This window comes from Paralichthys olivaceus, chromosome 14 (genome assembly GCF_024713975.1).
Source record: "Paralichthys olivaceus isolate ysfri-2021 chromosome 14, ASM2471397v2, whole genome shotgun sequence".
NCBI classification, from domain to species: Eukaryota; Metazoa; Chordata; class Actinopteri; order Pleuronectiformes; family Paralichthyidae; genus Paralichthys; species Paralichthys olivaceus.
In genome coordinates this window covers 10,907,325-10,931,252 of record NC_091106.1, presented here as the reverse complement: position 1 = coordinate 10,931,252, position 23,928 = coordinate 10,907,325, and the positions used below count along the sequence as shown (strand labels likewise).

The window sequence follows — 23,928 nt, the reverse complement described above, 5'->3', positions numbered from 1 at the left end:
TATTTACATTGCATTTGAAACACTTCAAGGCCATTCATCATAGAACATAGGAAATCCATCTGTTATTTATTTATTCTGCATAAATGTTTAAGATAAGATAAGATAAGATGTATAAGATTATAATTTACATAAAGGTGGCAATTGTATTCAGAGATGTGCATTCTAAATTATGAAATATATATTTTACTTTTAAGTACCTGGCAAAGACCAGAGGTTAGTGGCTAAATGGCGAAAATATTTTGTGACCCACCCCCTCCAGAAGAAAAGGTATAGATACTGCTGGAGCTGTAACTAAAGTATTATCCTTTTGTGCTGATGAGTATCTTAAGTAAATTATTTTGTTTATAGGATTACTTCAAAGGATTATTTTGGGAAAAAAGAGATTACAAATGTATAAACAAAAAAAGCTATTTTTATCCTGTATGAATCCAGAAAGATTAGACCTCTATTAATCTTAAATGGACCACCGCTCTGTGTTTTGTAAAGCTTGGTTACTGAAGTCTATAGTCCCCTAATAGGCAAAGACCAATTTATTTTGATGTGTATTTTTTCCTCTTATAAAGTTAATGATGTGTTGGATTTTTACTACTGTGTATCATCCAGTTGCTATTGAACAAAAGAATGAACATTACACGCAGATGAGGAATTGTAGTAAACATTCTCCATCAGTCAGTCACTCCAGTCTTTTGAATCCTTCAGGGTTTTACATGTGAACCTCTTTTAATTCTACTTAACACTACTTTGAGCTTGTGCAGATCTCCTGTGTAAGCAAATGCCAAATGTAGTTTCTTCTGGACTTTCAAAAGTAACATTAACCAATTTTGGCTTATAAAACATATATATCTTCATTAAAATATCCGCTCTCCATCTCCACAAGCACAGCCACATTACTATTAATAGTCTGTCCACATCCTAGGCTAAAATACTTTGTCTGCGCGTTGACATCCAGGAAAACGGTGGTGAAAAGGGAAAAGAAAATTATTCTTAAAGGTGGGGAAAAAAGAAATGACAGCAATACAGTCTTCCCTCCGTGTGATCTTTTTAGAAATGTTGGAGGTTACAGGTCACATGAAACACACAAGGAAGCTTTTCACCACTGAATTAAAAGACAGATTGCATCACAGTTGCACCAGACACAAGTCTGCAAATTCAATACAGGGCCTGACTCGTGTGGATGAAGCATGTGTTGAGGAAAATTTTATACGTGTACAAAAAGGAGAACACAAATAAGCATCACATGTCTATTTAAAGATAACAAAACTTCCCTTGACGATAGCAAAATGATCAATATTGTCTAACGAAAGCTGCAGATGTAATGATGCCCTCTAATTTATTTTGATGTTGACATTTCTTTTGCTAGATGGACAGAGAAGCCACTGGGTTTGGGATGAGCCTTTGAAAATAGTCAGTCACCAAATACAAACTACTTGGCTAGAAGTGTAACCAGTAGCATAATTTAATATATAAAAGTAATATAATCTAAACCATGGACGCTGCCACTTTTTAATTTATTTCTCTTGAAACATCTGAAAGCAAATGAGGTGATGAACACTAGTGAAAATTATTGACACAACATTCAAGGTGAAGCAAAATATTCAAAAGTATAACAATCTGGGCTGATCATAGCTTCATATACACCTGATAATGTAAACCCGCTGCAAATGTCATAAAAAATATAAAGTACATTTTTTCTCTCCTTGAGGAGTTATCCATTTAGCTGGATCTCATTACATCCACTAGAACTTGGTGTGCTGTTTTTCATAAAGTTTTTCATAATTTTTTTCCTGCAGCAATAGTTTAGACATAACAGAGAAGTGTGAGTCCATCACAGGAATATCAAGGCTCTCTATTCTTTCAGGACATGGGGTGAGGACACACAGCACATGCAGTAAAAGGAAAGAACCACTTACACTGTTTTATTATTTTATTTAATTAACAAACTGTTCTATAGACTTCAAACTTTCTGAAAGTTAGAATTAATGACTTTTAAGATACCAAGCATCAGCATGAAAAATTCATCATGTATCATGTTTTTTTTTTACATTCACAGCTCATAATTTAATAATATGTCCCTACTTACTTAGAAAGTGACATTTATACAAACAGAGATAAAGACAGGGCTGTATTATGACCTTTTCTGTTATTCTTTATGTATGAAACTAGCAGTCCAGTGCTTTCATTATTTACACTCTTGGTATGCATTAAATATATATATTAATACAAATGGGCATTCACAGACATAATTATTTCAGGAAAACTTGTAACCCCTAATTAAAGGAAGTATAGGGAAAACAAATATCGCCCCAGTGATACACAAAGATTTAGAAAAAAAGACTGTGTTATGGGATATTATATTATTCATGCAGTATGAATATGGTTACAGTATTAATCCCTGTAAAACCTTGGGGAATGAAATACATATACAATGTACTACTGCAAATGTCATAAAAAATATAAAGTACATTTCTTCTCTCCTTGAGGAGTTATCCATTTAGCTGGATCTCATTACATCCACTAGAACTTGGTGTGCTGTTTTTCATATTTTTTTTCTGCAGCAATAGTTTAGACATAACAGAGAAGTGTGAGTCCATCGCAGTTTTGAAAACCAGGTTGAAAACCATTACATTCACAAGTGCCTTTAACAAGGTCATACTGTATTTTATTCTATATTTCTATCCATTTTAATGTGTATTGTTTCTCTCTCTAAATGTCGATACAGCTTGATCCTTTTTATTCCTTTAACCTCTTTTAACCATTGTACATCTTTTATTCAGCTCTTTATAATCTTTTATTTTACTTGATGATTGTTTTTAACTGTGCCTTCAGAATTGAAATAGTTCTCTTCTAAAATGTGTTTTGTTTTATGTCCCTGTACAGCACCTTGAATCTGTGTATGAAACGTGCTTTATAGATACAACTGCCTTGCCTGGTATAGTTTTCTGTGTAGCAGACACTGACCATATAGTCTTCGCAGACACAAAACCCTCCCTGTCTGCTCAGTGTCTTTAGTTCCATCAATTAATCAATCAGGGCAGTTTTACAAGCCTCCTCTCCAAACTCGCCTGCATGTGCCATGTCCGGAGATGGATGCAGGCGGAGGCAGAGGCGCTGTCCAAGGTGCTGCATTCAGCCCCTCCCCGGCAGACATCACGGAGAGAAAGAGGGAGAGTGAGAGAGAGAGAGAGAGTGAGGGAGAGAGAGGGAGGGAGAGAGAGGGGGGGAGAGAGAGAGAGGGAGAGACACGTGATCCTCGGTGTCTGTGGCTCCTGACAGTCGCTGGAGAAGCTCAACAGGGAAACCAGATTGCAGCGCTTCCCTCCACACAACATAACTGGATTTTCTCCTCCTTATTCTCCATCCAGCGGTTTGATCCTCTCTCCGGCTTTCCAGTTTGCGTTTTCTTCTCCTGGAATCGGGGAAAACAAACTTGGGAGGACGAAATATGTGAGGTAATTGTTCTTTTTCTCCCTTCTCTGACCACTCACCCTGTGAGGATTTTATTTTGTAGTAGTTGGAGAGTAGAAAGTGGACGCGTCTTTGCCTGTCCCTCTCTGTCTCTCTCTTCTCTGGCTGATGCTGTGATTCACACGGAATCAGATGTTGATGAGGGAGGATTAGAAATAGATGCTTCGGAAAACACCGTGTTGTCCCCCCCCCCCCCCTCCCCTTCTCTCTCCTGTGCCAACTATTCAGGGTCCCGTAGAAGTAAAGGTGCGCACGCAAAGGTAACAATAACACCTCGTCTTGATTGTACAGCTATGCGCTGGAAACGCCGCATAAAATAGCAGCATAACCGTGCGCCTTTTCCAGCTGTCATCCCGGCGAACATGTTGAGGCATGTTATTGATGAGGTGATGGCGGAAACAGGAATCCCGTCTTGTCTCTGCAGATCATATGAAAAGATCAATTCCACAGGAGATGATCCCACATATGTCTCATTTAAATCCTGATGATCATTTGGATGTTTAGACAGAAATCACATTCAAACGATCATCTCAGTCTGGGTAAAGTGCGCTGCCTGTGATAAGTGAAGCGGAGCCACAGTCCGGGCAGCGCTGGTGTATGTTACCTCTGTGAGATGGGAACTAATTGCGGAGATTTTGAATTATTAGTCTTTTTTTTTTTTCACACGCAGAATTGGTCTGATAGTGCAAATGAAATATATAGTGACAGGAGGCGACAGTATGTGTGAGGAGCACATTTTGGGGTCTGATTGAGAACCTGTATCATCAGCTCCACTGGTTCGTCTTACACAAACCAACCACTGTGAATCAAATGACGCACTTTTTCCTCATGTTGGGACTTGAGCAGAGGGCAGGCCACTATCGGAATGAGTTGTAACTCGTTTTTAGATAAAAGTTATGTTGCAAACCAGTTTTAAACCTGTTTTTTAATATATGTTATAACTGATATGTCTGCGGGAATTTTAGATGTGCGATTTATGATGCAGGCTGTGAAGATCAGACACGATCATTTCAAAATCTGCAGGAATATCTGCATGTGGTTTTTTTTTTTTTTTTTTTTGAGGGACTGCAAACAGAATGATGCCCACACAGTGATCGGTACTGAAATGAAGTAATGTGTCTCTAGTCTGTGTGTTTACTGCTGCTCTGTGCTTCCTGGAAAGCCCTGGTGATATTAATCTAATGAAACTGCATGTGTTTGCTGTAACAATGGCCTCTCTGGATATAAGTGCCTCATTGGTGCTTCTGCCTTAATCATAGCATTAACTTTGGCTTTTGACCAAAGTGGATTAGGAGACAGATATGGAGAAAATGCTGATACTGTACTGAATTTGCTTTTCTTTTGCAGGGAGCTTTGCCAGTGAGGACTGCCTTTTGCCCACAGACTGCTTCCCTTGCTGAGCTTATCGCCAGCGTGGCTCCATAGGACATTTTCCCCCATTGCTACAGAGGATGCCGGGTGAAAAGCCCCGAGCGAGGCTCCCAGTTACCCGCCAAAGAATGTTGGCATGAACATGAAGATTAAAGCTGCCATTTCAACTTGAGTGAAACCGTGTACATTCTAACCGGCACCAGAGGCGTTTCATAATTACATAAATTACCTCAAGTGTGCCCAATGGATATTTGAATCTCCGTCACTTTGCTGTAAATAGCCATGGCAGAGGGGACCTTTGAACAGTTCAAACTATTTTGGCGCAAACAGTGAGAGTTTTGGCCGGTGGCCTGGACAGTTTGAGGTAATGGTATTTGCTCCAGGAAATAAGTGCTGGCCAAGCCCACTGATATGCAATTAATGTTTTGTCTTAAAATGCATCAGTTCACTCTTATATATTCATGTAGACAGTCAGTTATATGCCAGTCTACTCTTTCGCAATCAACCCAACACATATCTTGCCTAAGCAACGCTTCTTACAAGTAAATTCAGTCCGTATCCACTTACACAGAGTCTGTGATCACACGATGGTTTTACAAAAGCCACATGGTGCCCATATCATATGGGCTGGGCTGCTCATCTGCTGCTTTGTAGAAATAGGTACTTGTCTAGAATTCACAGGTGCCGAGGGACAGTGGGCAAGATTTCCAGTGTGGAATGCTTGTTGCGAAAGTGAAATGAGCTTCAACATGAAAACGAAGAGTTCCCACGGGCTGCTGGTTTACTTCGATGACGAGGGATTTTGTGACTTCTTAGAACTTCTCATCCTGAACGGCAAACTCAGTCTGCGATTCTCCATCTTCTGTGCCGAGCCCGCGACCGTCATATCTGACACAGCGGTCAACGACAGCCAGTGGCACGCGGTCACGATAAGGAGAAACTTTAAGAACACAACGCTGATGGTGGACAACGAGATAAAGTGGGTCGAGGTGAAGTCAAAAAGACGGGATATGACTGTTTTCAGCCATTTGTTTGTTGGCGGAATACCACCGGAAATACGATCTGTGGCGTTAAGACTGACGTCAGCTGCAGTCAAGGATCAGCAGCCTTTCACTGGATGGTTAACGGACATAAAGGTCAACAACACGGAGTCTGTAATGGTCAACAGTGAGGGGGTCTTACGCGACCTCTGCGGTACAGCCAACATGTGCTTAAATGGAGGAGTCTGCAGTTTAATTAACAATGAACCAACTTGTGACTGCTCTCAGACTGGCTTCCAGGGAAAGGACTGCAGTGAAGGTAAGACATCTGGCTTCTGTTGAGACAATTCAGTCGCTACATGTCGTCTGTGGCACAAATTCAAGTTCCTTATCGTAATTACCATCCGTTCTGACATAATGCATTCCCTTCCTCTGCGTGGCTAAAGCCGTATGTTTGCATCAGCCATTGATCTGCGATACAGTTTTAATGAGTGAAGCTCCTGCAAGGCCTCATTAGCCAAACATGCAGGTGTTCTCCGTCCCCTAAGGTGTCTTCTATTCTCATCAAACAGGTCAGTGGGGATTGGTTGACCTATGAAACATCATCTCCAATGGTTTACCTCAAATGAAAGAGAAGGAGTGATCATTAAAAAGTCACTTGGAGTAAACATGAGCAATATAATTGACTTGAAAACAGATTCATACAGTTGGCAACAGAGGAAAGAATTAACCAGGTGAGGTTTTTGTATCAGTTGCCAGTGAATAAAACCATAGGTATTAATACATCCATATCAGAATTCTGATCAATCATTTTGTAATTTTTAGTGACAAGCAAAAATAAAACCTCCCTCAAAGCTGCGGCCCAAAATGTTTTAATAATCCCAGCAGATAAAACCGTCATCATTCAGGAGGGTAAGAGATCATGGATGTTTTTGAGGCAGGGAGAAAAGTACGACTCTGTTGTGGTCCAAAGTTGTGATGATGATATCAGGATCCGTGTTGCTTCTTATCCTCAGTGTTGCTCGTACAGAAACTGTATCAGTATTCAGGGTATTCAGTGCAGAGCTTCCCACAGGTTGGCAGCTCACTGCTGTGGTGGGGAGGAGCAGGTTTGTTGGTCAGGCCGAGTGCTGATGGGGGGGAAGGGTGTGAATGTTTATGTGATTCTCGAATGTACAGAAACACAGAGGGACTTTAACATGTTCCATATGGGCCTAACAATGGCCATATATAATTAGCATTTCATTTCACAAGCTCATGTGTCTTTAATAAAGCACACATTTATTTCTTTAACAATAAGCTCATTAGGTTGGATAACCTACTACTGCAGCAAGATATTCTCATCTGATTTCCATTAGTTATTGAGGCAAATACGAAACACCATAATTAAAATAGTCCTCTACACCCAGTGTTTTATTTTCTGCTCTGTTCATGTTTTGTCTTCGGCAAGGACGCGTAGGCTCTTTTACCAACCTCGTGCACTGACAGTGAGTGATTGTTGCTGTAGTTCACTAACAGGATTTCAGTGTTGAGCAGCATTAAAGTCTTTGTTTATTTAGACGTCGCCACATCAGTGAGAAATTGTGCGCTGTATTGCCACACTGCTTCAAAGCGCCCTGAATAAATCTAGATCAAAAATTAACTATGGCAGTAAATATACTTGGACATGACACCCAGATGGGGTTATTGTTCTCTTGCCTGTGCTTTTTTTTTTAAGTGCAGACTTTCTGCATGTTTAATATTTTTGCTAAATCAACAAGAGTCAAATTTTTTGAAGCAGGACAGAGGAGTGGAAATCTAAACAGGCCTTTTTAGAAGATTGTTAGTATTTTCACAAACAAATCACAATGAACGCTCAGTAATTTAATGGTAGGGAAAGGGTCCTTCAGGGAAGCAGTGACACATTAGGAAACTAATGCAATAAATTGCTCATGAATCATAAGGCACAAATACACAAGCATTTTTTAAAAATACTTTAGTAAGTATTTTCACATCAATAGGTTTAGTCATAAAGTATGACTCAGTGCCCTGGCTTCTTAACTCAATACAACTCGCTTTGAATACAGCTAATGGATTTAAAATATTTGCAACAGGATGAATCTGTGAAATGAATTTATATTGGAAATGCACATCATGAACAAAGACACTAGTTTCAATAAATACAAAGGAAACACAAACATAAATACACCCCCTCCTCCATACTATAATAGCCTATCGACTTAATTTAAATATTTCAGTCAGATGTGTGTGTTTTATGCTCTATTATTCTAGAAATAAAAGGAAAAGAGGAACAAAGGGTGGTTATTGATGTTAATAGTTTTACACCAATGAAATAGCAGTTTGGGCTCCGTGTTGTGAGTATCGAATGGAAATCGTGAGGAGAAGTGTGATAGTTATGCCAGTGAAGGTCTCATGTATTGATCTACATGCACAGTTTATTCTCTCATGTATTTTTATTTCATTTATGTTTGACTCACTGTGATGCACACATTCCTAAACTTGTTCACATAAATGAATCTTTACACACTCATATATACACAAATAGACTAATCCTGTACAATAAACCCAACTGTACAGACAAAAGCTTTTAGCTTTGAAACCCAGAATATTTAACAGTTTATCCTATTTTTAACTTTGCCATAGTGACAAAAAGTCTCATTTAATGTTAGATAACTCATCTTGCAAGTTTCAGGATGTTGGTAAGGATAAACATTCAACCTGAGGAGAGATTGACTGTCGCACATCTGCTCACTTATTCCATATGTCTCGCCTGAATTATCACATCAAACTACGCAAGAGAAACTGCAGGTTACTAAACGCAAGTCATTAGATCCACTAGATTACACAACAGAAGCCTCAAAGACCAACAAGCTTTCTGTCAGTGGAGTTGTCTGCTGTTGTCACAGCAGATACAGCCACATAGCACAGAGTGGAAGACTGAAACCCTTCTCTCAGATGTGCTCCTGCTCTGTTTGATGGAATTACACCAAACATACAGGCAGGTGTTCAGTTAGAGTTACACAGATGAGCAATCACCCCTATTCATGAGTGTATAAGTGAGTTTAAAAGGTTTGGGAGTGTAGAGAGGACGTGTGTTACGTCACCATCTATATCTGGTGTCCATAGTTAGCTGATCAGTCTGGATATAGATGTTTTATAGAAACTAGAAACTGTTTTTTTTGGCCACTTGGGGGCACTACACCAAACCTGCACATGATTGTTTAGTTATTATAGTAGAGATGTAAAATAAAAAAGGAAGTGGTCTGATAACATCAATGTAAAGAAAGTTACATCGAAGACAGTGGAAAAAAAAAATCTGCATCAAAACTAAATATATTTTTCCCGTCGTATCATGTACCGCCGCTAATGCCCTTTCTCGCCAAGTCTAAACAGGCCCACCACATTTTATTTGACCAGCCACAGTTTCATAATGAACCAAAAAAAATGTGTGCATGTTGCTTGTTGTCCATGTACTAGTTTTTACTGTCCACACAGACAGGCAGAACTTTCAACTGCAGATGCTCCGGTTGGGTTTTCACCACCTCTTTAGGAGATAACTGGCTCTTCAGACACTAAATGATTGCCTCTCTTCACCAGTCAGTCACTTTTCTGCAGTTCGGTGTCGGGGAGGTTGTGAACAGTGGGTTCATCACAGCTTTTTTTAACTGGGAATAGTGTTAATGAAAGCGTAGAGACTGAACTACAACATTGAAGCTGCAGGCTGTAAAACCGAAACAATGAGTTGAAAGCTGCTCCTGTCTGGTGGTTTGTCACCATACGCAGCCCCTCTCACGTTACACATTAGATTCATTGTTAATATGGTAAGAAAAGATTTATTGATTTCTGCTGCTACATGTAGCCAGGTTGCAGGATTAGAAATTCACAAAAGGTGTGTGAAGCAGGGGGCCCTTAAAAGTCAAATTAAATTGAATTGTATTTTACTTTTACAAAGGATTCCGAGAGATCAGTTCAAATGCTAAAATGGGAATTTTTGGCTCTGGTGTATCAAATCTTTGTATTTGTGTGCCTGTGAAAATTAGGGAAAACTGTATTTTTAAGTCTTAATCGTGAAAAAAGATGAATTACTCTCAATTAATGATGAGATTTCTTGATACCTGTCATTTGTTTGAGCTCATGCCGAACTCTTAACATCAACTACGTTTTATGATTCAATCAGCCATGCTTTCAGACCATATAAAAGACTATATAACTTAGTAATACCACCTGCAATGAAGAAATACTGGTCGCTCTTTATAGCTCATTTTAATTGGCACTAATATTCCAAGATGTGGAGATTAAATTCCCAGCAGAGTCATCTATGTAGAAACTGTGTGTGAACTCATGGTTCCTTAAGTCATGTTGGATGGAAGCAAATTGAAAAATATTTTCCCGCTAATTCAGTATTCCAGCTAGAACACGGTTTTATGGGGCTCCAGGTAAATTTTTGTGGTCATCTATTAAAGGACCCCTAAATATTTATGTCAGAGGCCTCCTTTTGATAAGATTTGATTTCTCTCCTAAAGAAAGCTCAGACCTTCCAAAACTTTTCACTTTTTTTCTCAGATTAAATTAAAAAAAATAACGAAGAAGATAAAATGATTTAGATCAGACTTAGAAAATTCATCACCATCTTTTTTTTGCCTTTACGGGCTTCTCCAGGATTTATGTTGATCAAAAGCCCAAACACTGATCCAGCTGTAAAGTACATGGACGTTTAAAATGTACCTGTCCATTAAATCATTTAAAAGCTGTTGCTACTTTGATCAGATGAAGGATTACAGGGTTTCAATCCACCCCTCTCCAAATGCACGCCACACACAAAATCGCGTGTCACCATAATTTAATATGATTGATTACATTATGTTTTATATTTATATATGAACCATAACTACTAACTACTACTTGCTTGTACCCTAACACATATTTTCACTCCAAAACTGAATCATTTATATTCTGTTATGTTGCTTTATGTCCCCGTAAGAAAAACAGGTCCCCACAACATGAGTAATACCTGAACCACACACACACACACACACACACACACACACACATAAATCCCTTTGATCGGTTAAAACAATTATTTAAATGCACTGTTCTTTAGCCACTAAGTTCCTAGAATCTGTCCTCTTGTTTCTCATTAGGGAAATAACATAGATGCATTGCATGGCTCCATATTTTATCCTGATAAAAAAACTGGAGTGATGTTGTTTATTTCATGGTAAAAAAATTAAAAAAAAGTAGGGCAAACCTCAACTGAGACTGCACAAGATGTTATTTTTCATTAAGTGCGTTACACTATTCACAGGATAGCTAACGGTAAATAACTGATTGAACTGCACTTTAATTTTATGATTTTAGCTGAGAGCTTCTAGGTCCTCGTGAAGATGTAGTTGGAACTCTCTGTAACTAACGTCACTCATTGTGGGACAGGCAGTCAGAAAACTGCCGCTTGATTAAGCTGCTAATGCATCATGACAGGGTACCAAGAATGACTGTTGCCCACATCCACTGACATTACGTCACATCTATTCTCACATTGGAACCATGATCAACAGCTGACTTGGTTGTGTGAAGATTTTGATCAACTTAGCAACACAACAGATTTGTGTCGGAAAAGAAAGGTGCAATATATGTGTTGATCATGGTTTGGTCTTTGTGGATATTGCAGCAGGGAATTTGATTCAGAAAACCATGACGCTCTTCATATTACACACCACTTGGTATATGAAGGAAGATGAAGAATAGGAAGAGGCGTGAAATGTCATAATTCAAATAGAACATGAGAGGTGGTATTTTATTTTTCACAGCAGTGTCCAGCCTACATCTAGATCTGTCAGATCTCTCTTTAAGTAAATTATATTTAAATAGATATAACTTTTACACACGTACAATTAATAAATATACATATATATATAACCTTTCCAATGTTTATGTTTTATTATCTTTTATGCCTTCAGTGTTCTTCAATGATAAGTCGTGGAAGGTTTTGCTTGGAGAAGACAAATATCAATGAATTAGTTTTTTCCTTTGTATGACTAGGGTGTAGATCCAAATTAAATATTTTAGAATCAGGTTGCTTTACATCGCACAATTTGTGAATTATTTGTCTCTGGACTGTTCAAATTAAGTCAATGCAAAAATTCCTTGTTTTTACTATTTAGCTTTAGCCTTAGTTTTTCAGTTTGCGCTTGTGTGGTTGTCTTTTATTCAGATTTTATGGCAGCAATTATTAACTTGGCCATGTGGGGGCAATGAAACAAGTTGTGTTTACTCCTCATTTAGCTCTGTTTTTGTCTCCACCAATACCGGAGGGAAATATCTGAAATATCTAAATCAACTGGGTTAACAAATTTTGCCTGTGTGCATTTTGGTGGTGAGGAGGTAGAGTTAAGAGGGTTAGGGTCACTGATAATGACAATGTCATAATTACGATGTTTTCACCTGTGACTGTTTGTTAATTTGTAGGAAAGATTATACAAAAACTCCTCACCTATTTATTCTTATTAATATTTCACTTGCAGCAGCAACTGTGCAGCACATCTAGAAGGAAACTTGTCGGACTGTTCAGCATCTGATCACTGTTTTCTTTCCGTATGAAGAAGCACAGGATTTCAGAGCTCTGGCATAGTACTGCACAGTTAGCGCCAAGTTGTGTCCCCAAGGACAATTCAACTGGAGACACTGGAGGCTACAATAGAAGTTGGCAGGGTTACATATGGTGGCTGAACAATAGAAGTAAAAAAAACACATTGATTATTAGTAAGTGACAAAGACAAATCAATTCATCCCACAGAGTCCTACACTAGTAGGAAATATCTCAAGGCCACTTAAAAAAAGGAAAGTGTGCAATTTGTAAAGGATTCATTGATGCACAGAACACACGATAAGCATAGGTAACACAATTATTCCCTTGTCACTGGAAACACAGATAATGCGCTGAACATTTATTGATTCCAATAATTAGCTTGTGTTTGACTCCTCAACAGCAACAGTGGTTTCTATAAATGGCTCAGTGTGAAAGGCATATATGAGTTTTCATCATGTGGCATTTAAATATTCACTAACCTCACTCACATCCATGCACACAAATTAAAGAGCTTTGAGACACACTGCACTGGAAGATAAATTCTTCGTTTGAACGAGCGCTCCCTTTCAGGCACGTCTGTCATTGTATGAGCACAAACCATGTGACCTCAGCGTATCTCTGAAAGTGTCACTCTGTCTGGAAGCCTCCTGCAGCTTCATTCAGACAAAAGCAGATTAACAGTATACTGCTGTCTCTGAGTCCAAAGACAGATCGCCTATTGGGATCAAAAGATTAGAGGGATTTTCCCGGAGGATTTTTGCCTTGTTTGAATACAACTGCTCTCGACTGTCAAAGGGTGTTTGTGAAATTCTTTGACACCAAACTTCCTTTAACAGGATTCGTCCCTCAACACAAATAAACACATCAATGACACATACACACACACACACAAGCTTGTATTAAACTGGACTATACAATGCTATCTGGACATCTTAAGCTTATGGGGCTTACAGTATATCATGAGATGCATAATTCATTGATTGAACATTATTATCTCTCAACAGCTGCCATGAATATGTCATGTATGAATGACATCTGCAAATATTTTATCTTTAAACTTAATTTTCTTATTTGTTTGCTTTTCACTTTGCATTTCTTTCTTTGCAGTCTGCATGGTTTGATCTTCTGTTTCAATAATGCTGTTCACAGGCAGGAAAAAAAGGCTCTTTAGAATTCCAGGCTGCAGATGATTCCTTTTTTTTTATTTTTACTTTGAACATAAGTTGTCTTTGATGCTGCTGGTTGGGTGTCATCCTTCATGAGAGTCGTCTGAAATACTGAAAACAAGTCAAAAGTGCACCGACATAATTTGAAAGCTGTCATGCAAACGATAGAGTGAAGACAAATCAGTTTTCAGGAACAGTTCTCATGACTTTAAAACCCTCTGTGGCTGCACCGGTGCAAATACACCTTACGAGACTACAGTGTAGTGTCGGTTATGTGTCACATTTTGAGTATTCCACTACAAGTAGGAGGCTGCTTCTCCTTTCGCTATGTCTATGACCTTAATATAGATTGTGAATCATATAATAAGTTTGTTAAAATAGTACTGCAGTCCATGTAGATTTCTCTGAAACAAATCAATGGTTGTATCAGGGACCTTTCCTACATCTTTGTTGTCATTTAAAATCATCAAAAGATTTAATGTTAAAGTTAAAGAGCTGCTCTTGAAATAGGGATTAATCACACCGCCAGTGACAGCTTCCTCAAACTACTGCTGAGCATTTTTAGCCAGAAAAGGTGCTCGGTGAACACTGCTGTCTTTAGCTCAAACATTAAGCCGTGAAATGTTTTATAACTAGTTACAAATAGGCTGAGCCAGTATTTACAACCTTGCAGTTTACACTGATTCCTTAATTCTTCTGCCTGGCCTAATACTTCAGTGTTTAGCAGCTAGTGCATCGCAAAAAAAGAGATTTACTCCACATCTGTAATACAATCCTAGATATCGTCAATCCTTGGATTAAGGTTATTAGAACGACTGTATAAGCTGGTCTGATTATCCTGTTGGATCATTCTAACCTACAAGATGTAAAAGAATGGAGAGGTCTTCAGCACATCTGCTGCCACAATCCTGTTTAGTCTGTATCCTTCCAAATATCTGGATTGAAATATATTGTCCACACACCATCTGTCCCGTGAACCTCAGAATGGCTGCATAATAAGATTAATTAAATTACTAAAACACTTTGAGCTGATTTAATGAATTAATTTAATAAAACACAAAATAAACTGTTACGTTTTCTGTCATCAAGTATTTGTGTAAGCAGCATGGTCCCATTCTCATGAGAAAAACAAACATAAAGATACAAAACTGAAAAGATAAGAAAGTTGGTCCCTCTCCCTTAAACATGAACCTGACTCTGTCCAGAGATGATAAATCTAAATTTTAATCGTCGTTCACCTCTGTAACATACTCATGGGAGTATTTTGTTAGCCCTATGTCAAAGCCATTTGTTGCACCCTGTAACCAGTGCTTAAACTGAAGGTAACCATCAATAAATCAAATTCATTCAACACCATATGCAGAATACAAAATAATAAGAAGTTGATAAGGCAAATGTATTGTTGTGTAATGACTCATTAGTTCTACTTCTTCAAAATGGTAGAACATTGATTGGACAATCCCATTCAGAGGAATCCAATTTCAAATAAAAATGCTGTTTAATGTTTTATTCTTTGGATCATATACCACAGTACAGCCACAGGTGTGGGAGCTTTCTGTTTCCATGGGAGTGGCCGGTCACTCAGCCTGTTTCCCCTCTCTGCTCTTTTTGTTGCTTGAAATTGATAATGAGGGAGACGGTGAGCTGTGTAATGCTGCTAACACTCCTCTGTTAGATAGATGCATTAGGTTTGGGCTCTGGTACTAAGAGATGAGCCCCCACTTATATTCATTACTCTCCAAATTGTAATTTAACAACAAATCAATCCTCTGGTAGCTCTAACCTTTGCTGCAAGGCTTTCACATTTTCCCTTAAAGCGTCTCTGCGACAGGGGATTTTAGAGCAGCCTTCCTCATAGTATTTTTCCATTTTGTAACTACTAATGAGCTGGCAATAGCTTCACTGCCCTCTGTTTTTCCTTTTCCATGTATGATGATGACATTTCAACATCCTGATTAATAACACTGCAGAAAACAGAAATGTTCAACAAAAGCTCTCATTTTGGCCAATACATTTTAAAAAGATTTTAGGTTTTGTTTTTTTTGTCAGTGTGAAAATCTCCCAAAACGTTGTGTATTGAGGTTTGTAAACCAGAGTTAAGAGAACTGGGTGCTATAGGATAGGTAGCTACGTTTGGAAATTTGCATATTTAAGGACATTTCTATGTAAAATATTTCTATTTACAAATGTTTGTAAATATTTACAGATCTATGTGCACATGTATTATTTTTTTATTCATTTGCATATTTACATTTACATATTCAACAATGTCTCTACACATTTACAGATCTGTAGATACATTTACAGTTTTGTCCACATAAATATGATTATGCTACACATAGATTAAGATGGTTACACAACCCTCCACTCACATCTGTAAATGCTGCTACAGTGACAGCCTCACACGGCAAAAACCAGCGTGTTTTGTGCAGTTTACTGATGTCGTGTTGCATAACGTTACTTAACATGTTCAGTCAGTTACCTCTTATTCTCATTTGCAGCTTTTAACCTTTGAAGTCGGCTGCAGCATCTTTAAAGTGATATTCTCAGAGCATTTTGGGCAAGGCGAGGCTTTGAGTTTCAGCTTTGCCACAATGAAACTTAGTGCAGCTGACCCACTTTTTCAAAGCAATGCAGGCGTGATAAACTGCTTCAGTTTGAGGCTATTTAAAATGGAATTGAACTGCTTTCATTAGGAAGTGTCAGTTGCTTAATAATTCATATTATTGAAAATTATTTAACTTAATACTTCATTTCATATAATTACATTTACATATTATACAATGTGGCCTTGTTTAAATGGCACTTGTCCAAACTGACCAGTCTACCCAGAAACTACAGTGTCCTGAAAAACGTCTGCATGAAAAGGTGCAGAACTTCAATGTCAAACTCTTTAATGGTAAAGTCTGAATATTTATCTTTTTCTTAAACACACTTCTTTCTCAGATAAAATGGGGCTATTTGTTTAAAAGCTGCTAGATCACACAGACAAAGTGGTTCTTTAAGAACATGCTGCTAAAATAATTATTTAACTTAGAATTAGATATTCTTTAATTAGATATTTTATGGGGGGTGGCTAATGTTAAAAGCTGCAGTCTAAATACAGGCTAATGTTGCATCCTTATTTGTGATGGCATGCACTCAACCTTGGAGGTGAAGATATCATCTGTGACAGAAAAGCAAAAGAAAAAAATAGGATGGAACAAAACCTACACTTCTATCACAGTTGTCTCTCTTTGGAAGTGAAGATAATTCAAACAGATTCAAGGGCAGTAACCAGTTAATTCTGGAGTATATTGGCTTTAAGTTTCTTTACATGAAGTGAGGCTTTATACTGTAAATCCTGCTGAAACATGGTGATAACAGAGAGGGAAAAATTTGAACCTAAACCACTGCAATGCTGATGACATTAGGAGCGGATGACAAAAGATTGATTCAGGCAGACAGCATGTTCTAAAATTTTGAATGGCAGGAAATGAATGAATTTCAAGTCAGCCAGGTCCCTTCAGCCAACTGCATTCAGACGCACTGCTGGACAGACACGGACAACTTCATGACATTTTGTCGAGCTGGCTGACGGTGGCCTGTGCCGCTGTGCAACACTGGATTGAGTGGAGATAGTTTGGCTTTCCAGCGACTGTCACTTTGGCTCACATATCACCGGGCTCATAGTCAGAGGGTCAAGGTTATATTGAAGTGTCAGAATTACATCTGCAGAAGCCAAATCCAACAGAAGAAAAACCCCATCCAATTTATAGATTTATTCACCATCCTATTTTTTTGTCAAACACCAGATGTGTCATTCACTGAGGCATCAACTTGAATAGTAATGTAATTATTTTCCAACAGCGATACGCCATGTGCATAATCAACGGCACAAGACCATCAGAGATGCAGTTTGCCTGATAGACAGTTGAGTGCATTTTGGTTTAGTGTTACCAGCACAATAGCACTGGGATCACTTTGTCAAGGGGATTAAATGGATTTACGTCTCTGGATTAGGATGTAACCAGCTGGCTACATTTGTGAAAGAAAGTGTGTGTTTTTTGAGTGTGTGTTTGTGTGTTTGTGTGTGATAGGGGGCTTGTTTTAATGGTTCCTGTCAGGTGATACTGCTGTTAGAGGAAAGCCTCTTTTCCACAGAACACGACCAAATGAAGCATCGTTTATTGTGGCCACAAAAGATTGCTTTCAAGGTTTGATTTGAAAAGACACAATTTGTTCAACTGGTTGCTATATAATCTTTCGTCCAGTCAAATCAGATTCAGAACAATAAGAAACTTGCTCTTTGTGTTTCTCGAGGTTAAAATGCCAGTGGATTTCTCTTATTGTGAATATACTGTGCTCAGATCAGACTTAAGGTAGTGACATTCTGAAGCTGTATGTAAGGAATAACAATAACCTGATACTAATGTGGTTTTAATAATTTGAGGAAGGGAATCAATAAAACACAGAGTTAATTTCACAGTAACCTTACACTTAAACAAATGTTCAATTAAAAAAGCATAAATGCAGTGAGAAAAACTATTAGTTATTGTTGGAAAAATGTATGAATCAGTGTCGGTCGATGGGGTCTTGACGTCAGGAAATGGTCTTGATTCTTTTTCTTTTTTTTTTTACTTTTCTCTTCTCATGTGGTCACTTTGCAACTGCCAGCTTCATCCCTGTCATGTCAGAACGTTTCTTCAGCAGCGAGCTTCTCATCATCAAGCAAACGTTTTGTGAACAAGGGGCACTTTTTAGTATCCCTCACCATTCAATCTCAACAATTCTGAAAAGTTGTTGATTTGACACGTAAAGCTGCACAAATGATAGATTAAAAAGAATTGAGCACTTCAGGACTTCACATGACAAAATGTATGCAAGGTAATTTGACTCAAATTTGAAATGAATTGAACTTGTGATGTGAAGTGAACAAGTGAACCGTGTCATGGACTGTTCACAAAACGGTGATTTGGATTGTTGTTTGTGCATGGTGCCTGATTTGGAAAGGGATCCTGTGGCGATGGTAAGTGTTGGGTCAAAAAATGGCTTGAATCTGGGCGAGAGTTTTAAAGAGGTAGGAGATTATGTTGCACTGGAAATGAGGCTTCTGTGCCAATGTGGCTGCATGATTGTAAGAACTGGATTGACAGGAAAAAGATAAGTTAGACGTCGCATGCATGAATTCATGATTATTTTATTGAAATTAATATTGTGATATCTTCAAATTCTATTGTTTTTATACCAATTTGCGCATTTGTTAAAAAAAATGATTTGATTAAAATTGTTCGATAAAAATATTTAAATTTTAAATGGTATCAGTCTCCAGACAAATCCTAAAGACTTAATGATGAACAAACTGTTGACTGACCAGTTGTTTGTTCTTTTTATAGGCATCTATGGGCCCTCACACACTCTCATCTCATTGGTTTTGCATGCTTCCAGTCACATCATTTTGTCAAACCAATTTATTTCCCCACAGTAGCATGATGTTTACCTCACCTCTCTGCTGTCACTTTACCAACATGTAATTCCTCTCTCGGTCTCCTTTATCAGAGTGACAGATTTTACATGGCAGTTTTCTCACCTCCACAAACCTCACTCCGATTGCCAAAATTAATGTTAGGGCAATTTCATTTTGTAGGCAATCTCTTTCTGCATTTCCAATGCGTGCTCACTGGTCACTGCTCTCAGCACTGTGACCAAATCACCTGAATAGAATTCCAGTAACACGGGACCCCACTGCCTGTTCTGAAACCTTTGAGGCATTGCTGCACTGAGGCCAACTCTATTTATTTAGGTTATTTTCTAGTTCAATGCATTTCATCACATGTGGTGTAGAGCAGGTTTTTCATTTAGGGAAAAAAGGAAAAAATAACACCACACAGATTTCTTTTGAGTCTGCTGGAATAAATAATTGTTGATACCACAGTTATAGTCCATCAGTTTAAATCTAATAAATTAAAGATTGAATGAGCCTAACACAACGAGATGAACCAGCTTCAAAGTGTGCTTCTTTATCCCCTCACCATCTTATGCCTCGTGATCAATACTAGTTCTTAAATCATTTAACGGTGAGGCCAGTTTTTTTTTTTTTTTTTTTATCTGCTGCCAACAAAGACTTGAAATAATTGAATTCTTCAAGGTTTTATCAAACATTCAGAAGGGCTCATTTAGTTCAGCTCTTTCCTGTATTCCAGGTCAGTGAATGAGCAAAAAAAAGGGGGGGGGGGGGGTAAAAAGAAAAAATCCTCTGCAGGGGTTACAACAGCTCACTTGCATGTGATGTTTAATGTCTTGCATGGTTACGACATGCAATGGCCCGTACTAGTCTGCATGCTGCTTAATGAATGTTTTCCTCTCTTTCTCTCTGCCTGTCTGTGCTTCCAGAAGACAACCAAACTGAAGGTGGGTATGTTGATGTAATTGTTGGTTTCTATTCTTGCTGAAAAAAAAATGTATGTTGACACATTGTCTTGGCTGAGGCTCCTCCAATAACTGTAAGCCAATGCTTTATACTGGTCAAGGTATTGATTATACTGGAATGGTAAGTCTGGTTACTCTGATTTTTCTTGATTTTCTTTTTTTTTTTTATTGTTGTTTTTTTATATATATACATAGTCCACATTTCGTACAAAAGGGTGTAATGAAATGGGTAAAAGCAATTGTGCCAAATCAAGACTAATGCATTTTCAAAGAGATGGAATTAGCTATTCTAACATAAAAGCTCAGGTGTGCATTACGAACCTGCCGACTGCTGCTGGATTACTGATTAAAAGTTTCTTCTAGTAACCTTGGAGTACTGCATACTTTCTAAGTTACTGACTGTAAATGCTTTCATCTCAGGTGTAAATTCAACATTTAGTTTGATTGCCTCAATAACAAAGACCAGCAGGGCTTTTGACCCTGAACACTGAAGAACTTTTCATTTGCACTAGAATGTTGAGCATAGTAACTAAAAAACAAAATGATATTGACAAATTCCCTAAATCGGTAGTGATAAATAAATCATTTCAGGCTTGTTTTACTTTTTTGATCAATCAAACAAACTATAACAGCTATCTTCCATAATCCAGGCAGATAACTATAGCTGTATCCATATGCCAAAGAAAACAGTAAGTGCTGTCAAATGTGCAAATCCAATAAATTGAATAAAATGTAACTGTTAAGCGATTTGCTTCTCAAGATGGCGTAGTGACCACACCATGTCCAAGCCTTTTCCCTTTTTTATCTGTATAGACGTTTTCCAACCTGAACTCCAGAGAAGTGGGTCCAGACTTTCTCTGCTCAGAGTTCAAAACAGCAACCGATCCTCTGCAGGATTCAGGCGAGGGGGGGTGCAGCAGACAGAGGCAGGACGTAACATATTCATTCCAGCCCATCGACACTGGCGTTGGCTCTTACCACCACAAACTCTCTTGACATCTTCGTCTGTACATGTTTTCGGCACTGCTTTTCATCCGCAGATATTTGTTTGATGTTTTTTATTTTTGCGCCTGCCACATGTTAGAATCATCATCACCACCCCCTCTGGCTCACGATGAATCCTGCGGAGGATCTCCCGCTGTTACATCGGCTCTGTCGCTCACTTTGCGTCCGCACATACAGTCCCTGCGGAGGAAGTCTGAAGGATCTCTGGAGTTCAGTGCGTGCCTGAAAGCAGCATATGACTTATAGGTTACATGGACACACGACTATTGTTGTTGAAGGTCAAGGTAAAACAGGCTTCAGCTATATATGTGTTGAGCGACTGCTCTGTCAGTGCTTTGTAGGCTGAGTAAGTTTGGGTATTTCACATTTTAGAGAAAAACTGGGTCAACCTGAGTTTTCAGAATTTCTGAATGATGTCTAGTAAGTGGCTGATGATGCATTGCAACCTACTTTGGTTGGCCGAATGCTCATCACGCTCGCCCTGTCTGTCCATCCTCTGTTTCTGTCCGTCCCTCTCTTTCCTGATCCCAACGCTCCTGAAGTAGCACAGACATCTGCTGTGAAAGAGATGCCTGCGTGACAGTGTCACACAGCTTCCCATGATCCCTTGTTCTCTGCTGACTGTGCTCTCGTTTTCCTTTAAGGTCTGGCACACCTGATGATGGGCGACCAAGGTATGAGCTCTGTTCCTTTATCCCGTCACACCTCCACTGTCCCTCCCGCTCCTGTTGTGTTTGAAAATGTGTGTGCCTCTTACTCGTGTGGGATGCTCAGGCTTGAAGCTTCAGATATGGGCCGTCATTTCAGTTATTTTACTTACTTTGAACAACCTCATTCATATTCATTCTCACAGTGACTTCTATTTTTTTCCATTCGACCCCATTTGGAACTATTCCCCACTCTGCTGGGTTGCCATTTCATTTCTCTCCATTTTTCCTTCATTTCATTTTGGTGGTTCAAGTTACGGGACCTTTGCATTACCATTATCAGGACATGATGCATGGTGGTTGAAAATAGCTTTCTGAATTTTTAAGCTAATCCTCATCTGGACACGCTGCTGTAATGCATGTTGCGAGCGTCTGCAGATGGTCTGTCTGCTCTATCTTCATCATTCCATCTCTATGGCTGCTGCATATCCTCATCATGTAGCAGAGCAATGTGAAGTATTGTTCTTTTCTTCAAAGTTTCCATTTTTTGTCCCCTTTGCCTTTCTTTCTTATATTTACACATATGTGTAGCCATCAAGCCTCTTTCTCCTCTCCTCTGTCCTTCTCCAACTTGACCATGACACTTATCGGTGTCTCCTCTCCTTTTGTTCTCCCTTTTTGTCTGGAATCTGCTTTCTTCATGGAACATTTCATCAATTCTCATAGGTAAAGGTACAGCTGTTTTAATTATCTGATCTCATTTAACTATGACAGCAGTGTTTGTGGCGTTATATACTCATGCTAAATGAAGTATATAAAGTCATTGGCATTTTTTAAATTGCTTTCTCAACTTTTAATGAAAGCTTTTCAAGGTAGGTGCCGCTATGCTTTGCATTCACCCGTTTAAGCTGTGCCCACTGTCTCTTTTCTGCTTTGTGCATGGGAATCCTCAATAAGACTCATGTGGTTATTTGAACAGAACAATAGTTTCTGCTCTAGTTCCAGTACACCTCTACCACCAAGGGGTAACTACACTCTTTTTGTTCAAATAATGGGGTTTGCGAGTGAGGCTTGATCATAGTGTTGTGGGCCTCCCATCCTGGCTGTGATCCTCACCTCTTCTCCCTGTGGGGTAAGTGGACTTCTGATCTTTCCCATTTGACTCTCCTCCTCAGGGCAGAGAGGGGAAGCTTGGCTTCTAAGGTCCCTACTGAGCATTCAAGGTAAAACTTTGATTCTTTCAAGTCTGTTACTAAAGTAGAGCCAAATTTAGCAAGTCGTCATGAGCTGACTAGAGCGTGGGTAACTTGAATGTCAGTGTATTTAACGTCAAATGATGCATAATTAAACTGTATGAATTTGAATTCAAGAGGCAGTTCTTAACACTGTGACATTCAAGTATCCCACTTGCATACTGCAATTTATTTTTCATCTTTTATGTTGTTCTTGATGTTGCTTTGAAATGTACCATGTTTTTAATTTAGGCTCATTCAGAATTCTGGTACATTTTATTAGTTTAATAAAATAGTATGATGTATTAAATGCTGACTGTTATCATTAACTTGTGAAGCATCGTCTGAACAGGTAAGTCTTCAAACTGCCCTGTGGATTTCTATTTAATGCGATTGTAATGTCCGATGTTATGCATATACATGAAACACACGTACCCCCGCCCCCCCAACACACACACACACACACACACACACACACACACACACACACACACACACACACACACACACACACACACACACACACACACACACACATACATACATACACACAAAACCATTCCTCATGACAAGATTACAGGACTGATTTTTTCCATCTCTTAAGGTAAGTGTCATTTCCAATACACATATACCTGAAATTCACATTATCAATGTTCCTCCACCTTCAAATCTACATTTTTATTAGGACTAATATACAAGTTGTCACTGATCCAATTATGTAAGAAATATATTTAATACATATAATTATCACCACAATCATACAGGTCATCCAGAACCTCTGCAAATATGTTGATACAAACTGAAATCACATAGCCTCTGACTACGTGGAAACTGTCCCCTATGTCAACTTGTAGTTTTACACAAATAAGTCAAATTGTGGACTAAAACACACTCAGTTTTGAATGGTGTATTTAATAAGCACTCTGCGGCTTCATGTGAAACGAACAGGTTTTTACTACGCTAGACCAAACGCCCAGCCTGGATGTGGCAGAAGGAAAGCCACAGGGAGAGATTGAGAGAATGCTGATGAGGCACAAATCGGACATACGTAGCACAATGCTTCTAATT

General features: G+C 38.6%; 1 protein-coding gene across 28 annotated transcripts in view; it reads left to right on the top strand.

Annotated features, from left to right (window-relative positions):
• Positions 1-3,238: 3,238 nt before the first annotated feature.
• Positions 3,239-23,928, top strand: part of LOC109630696 (neurexin-1a) — a 245,071-nt gene continuing 224,381 nt past the window's right edge. For 5 of the 28 annotated variants that reach the window (XM_069538531.1, XM_069538540.1, XM_069538530.1 and 2 more), the window contains exons 1-5: positions 3,241-3,449; positions 4,813-6,135; positions 19,941-19,958; positions 21,626-21,655; positions 22,804-22,851. In XM_069538531.1, the coding sequence (XP_069394632.1) occupies positions 5,316-6,135; positions 19,941-19,958; positions 21,626-21,655; positions 22,804-22,851 (916 nt within the window). In that variant the 5' untranslated portion in view covers positions 3,241-3,449; positions 4,813-5,315. Of the gene's footprint in view, positions 3,450-4,812; positions 6,136-19,940; positions 19,959-21,625; positions 21,656-22,803; positions 22,852-23,928 lie in introns of all 28 variants that reach the window. The other 23 variants (XM_069538539.1, XM_069538538.1, XM_069538525.1 and 20 more) reach the window with 15 other exon arrangements.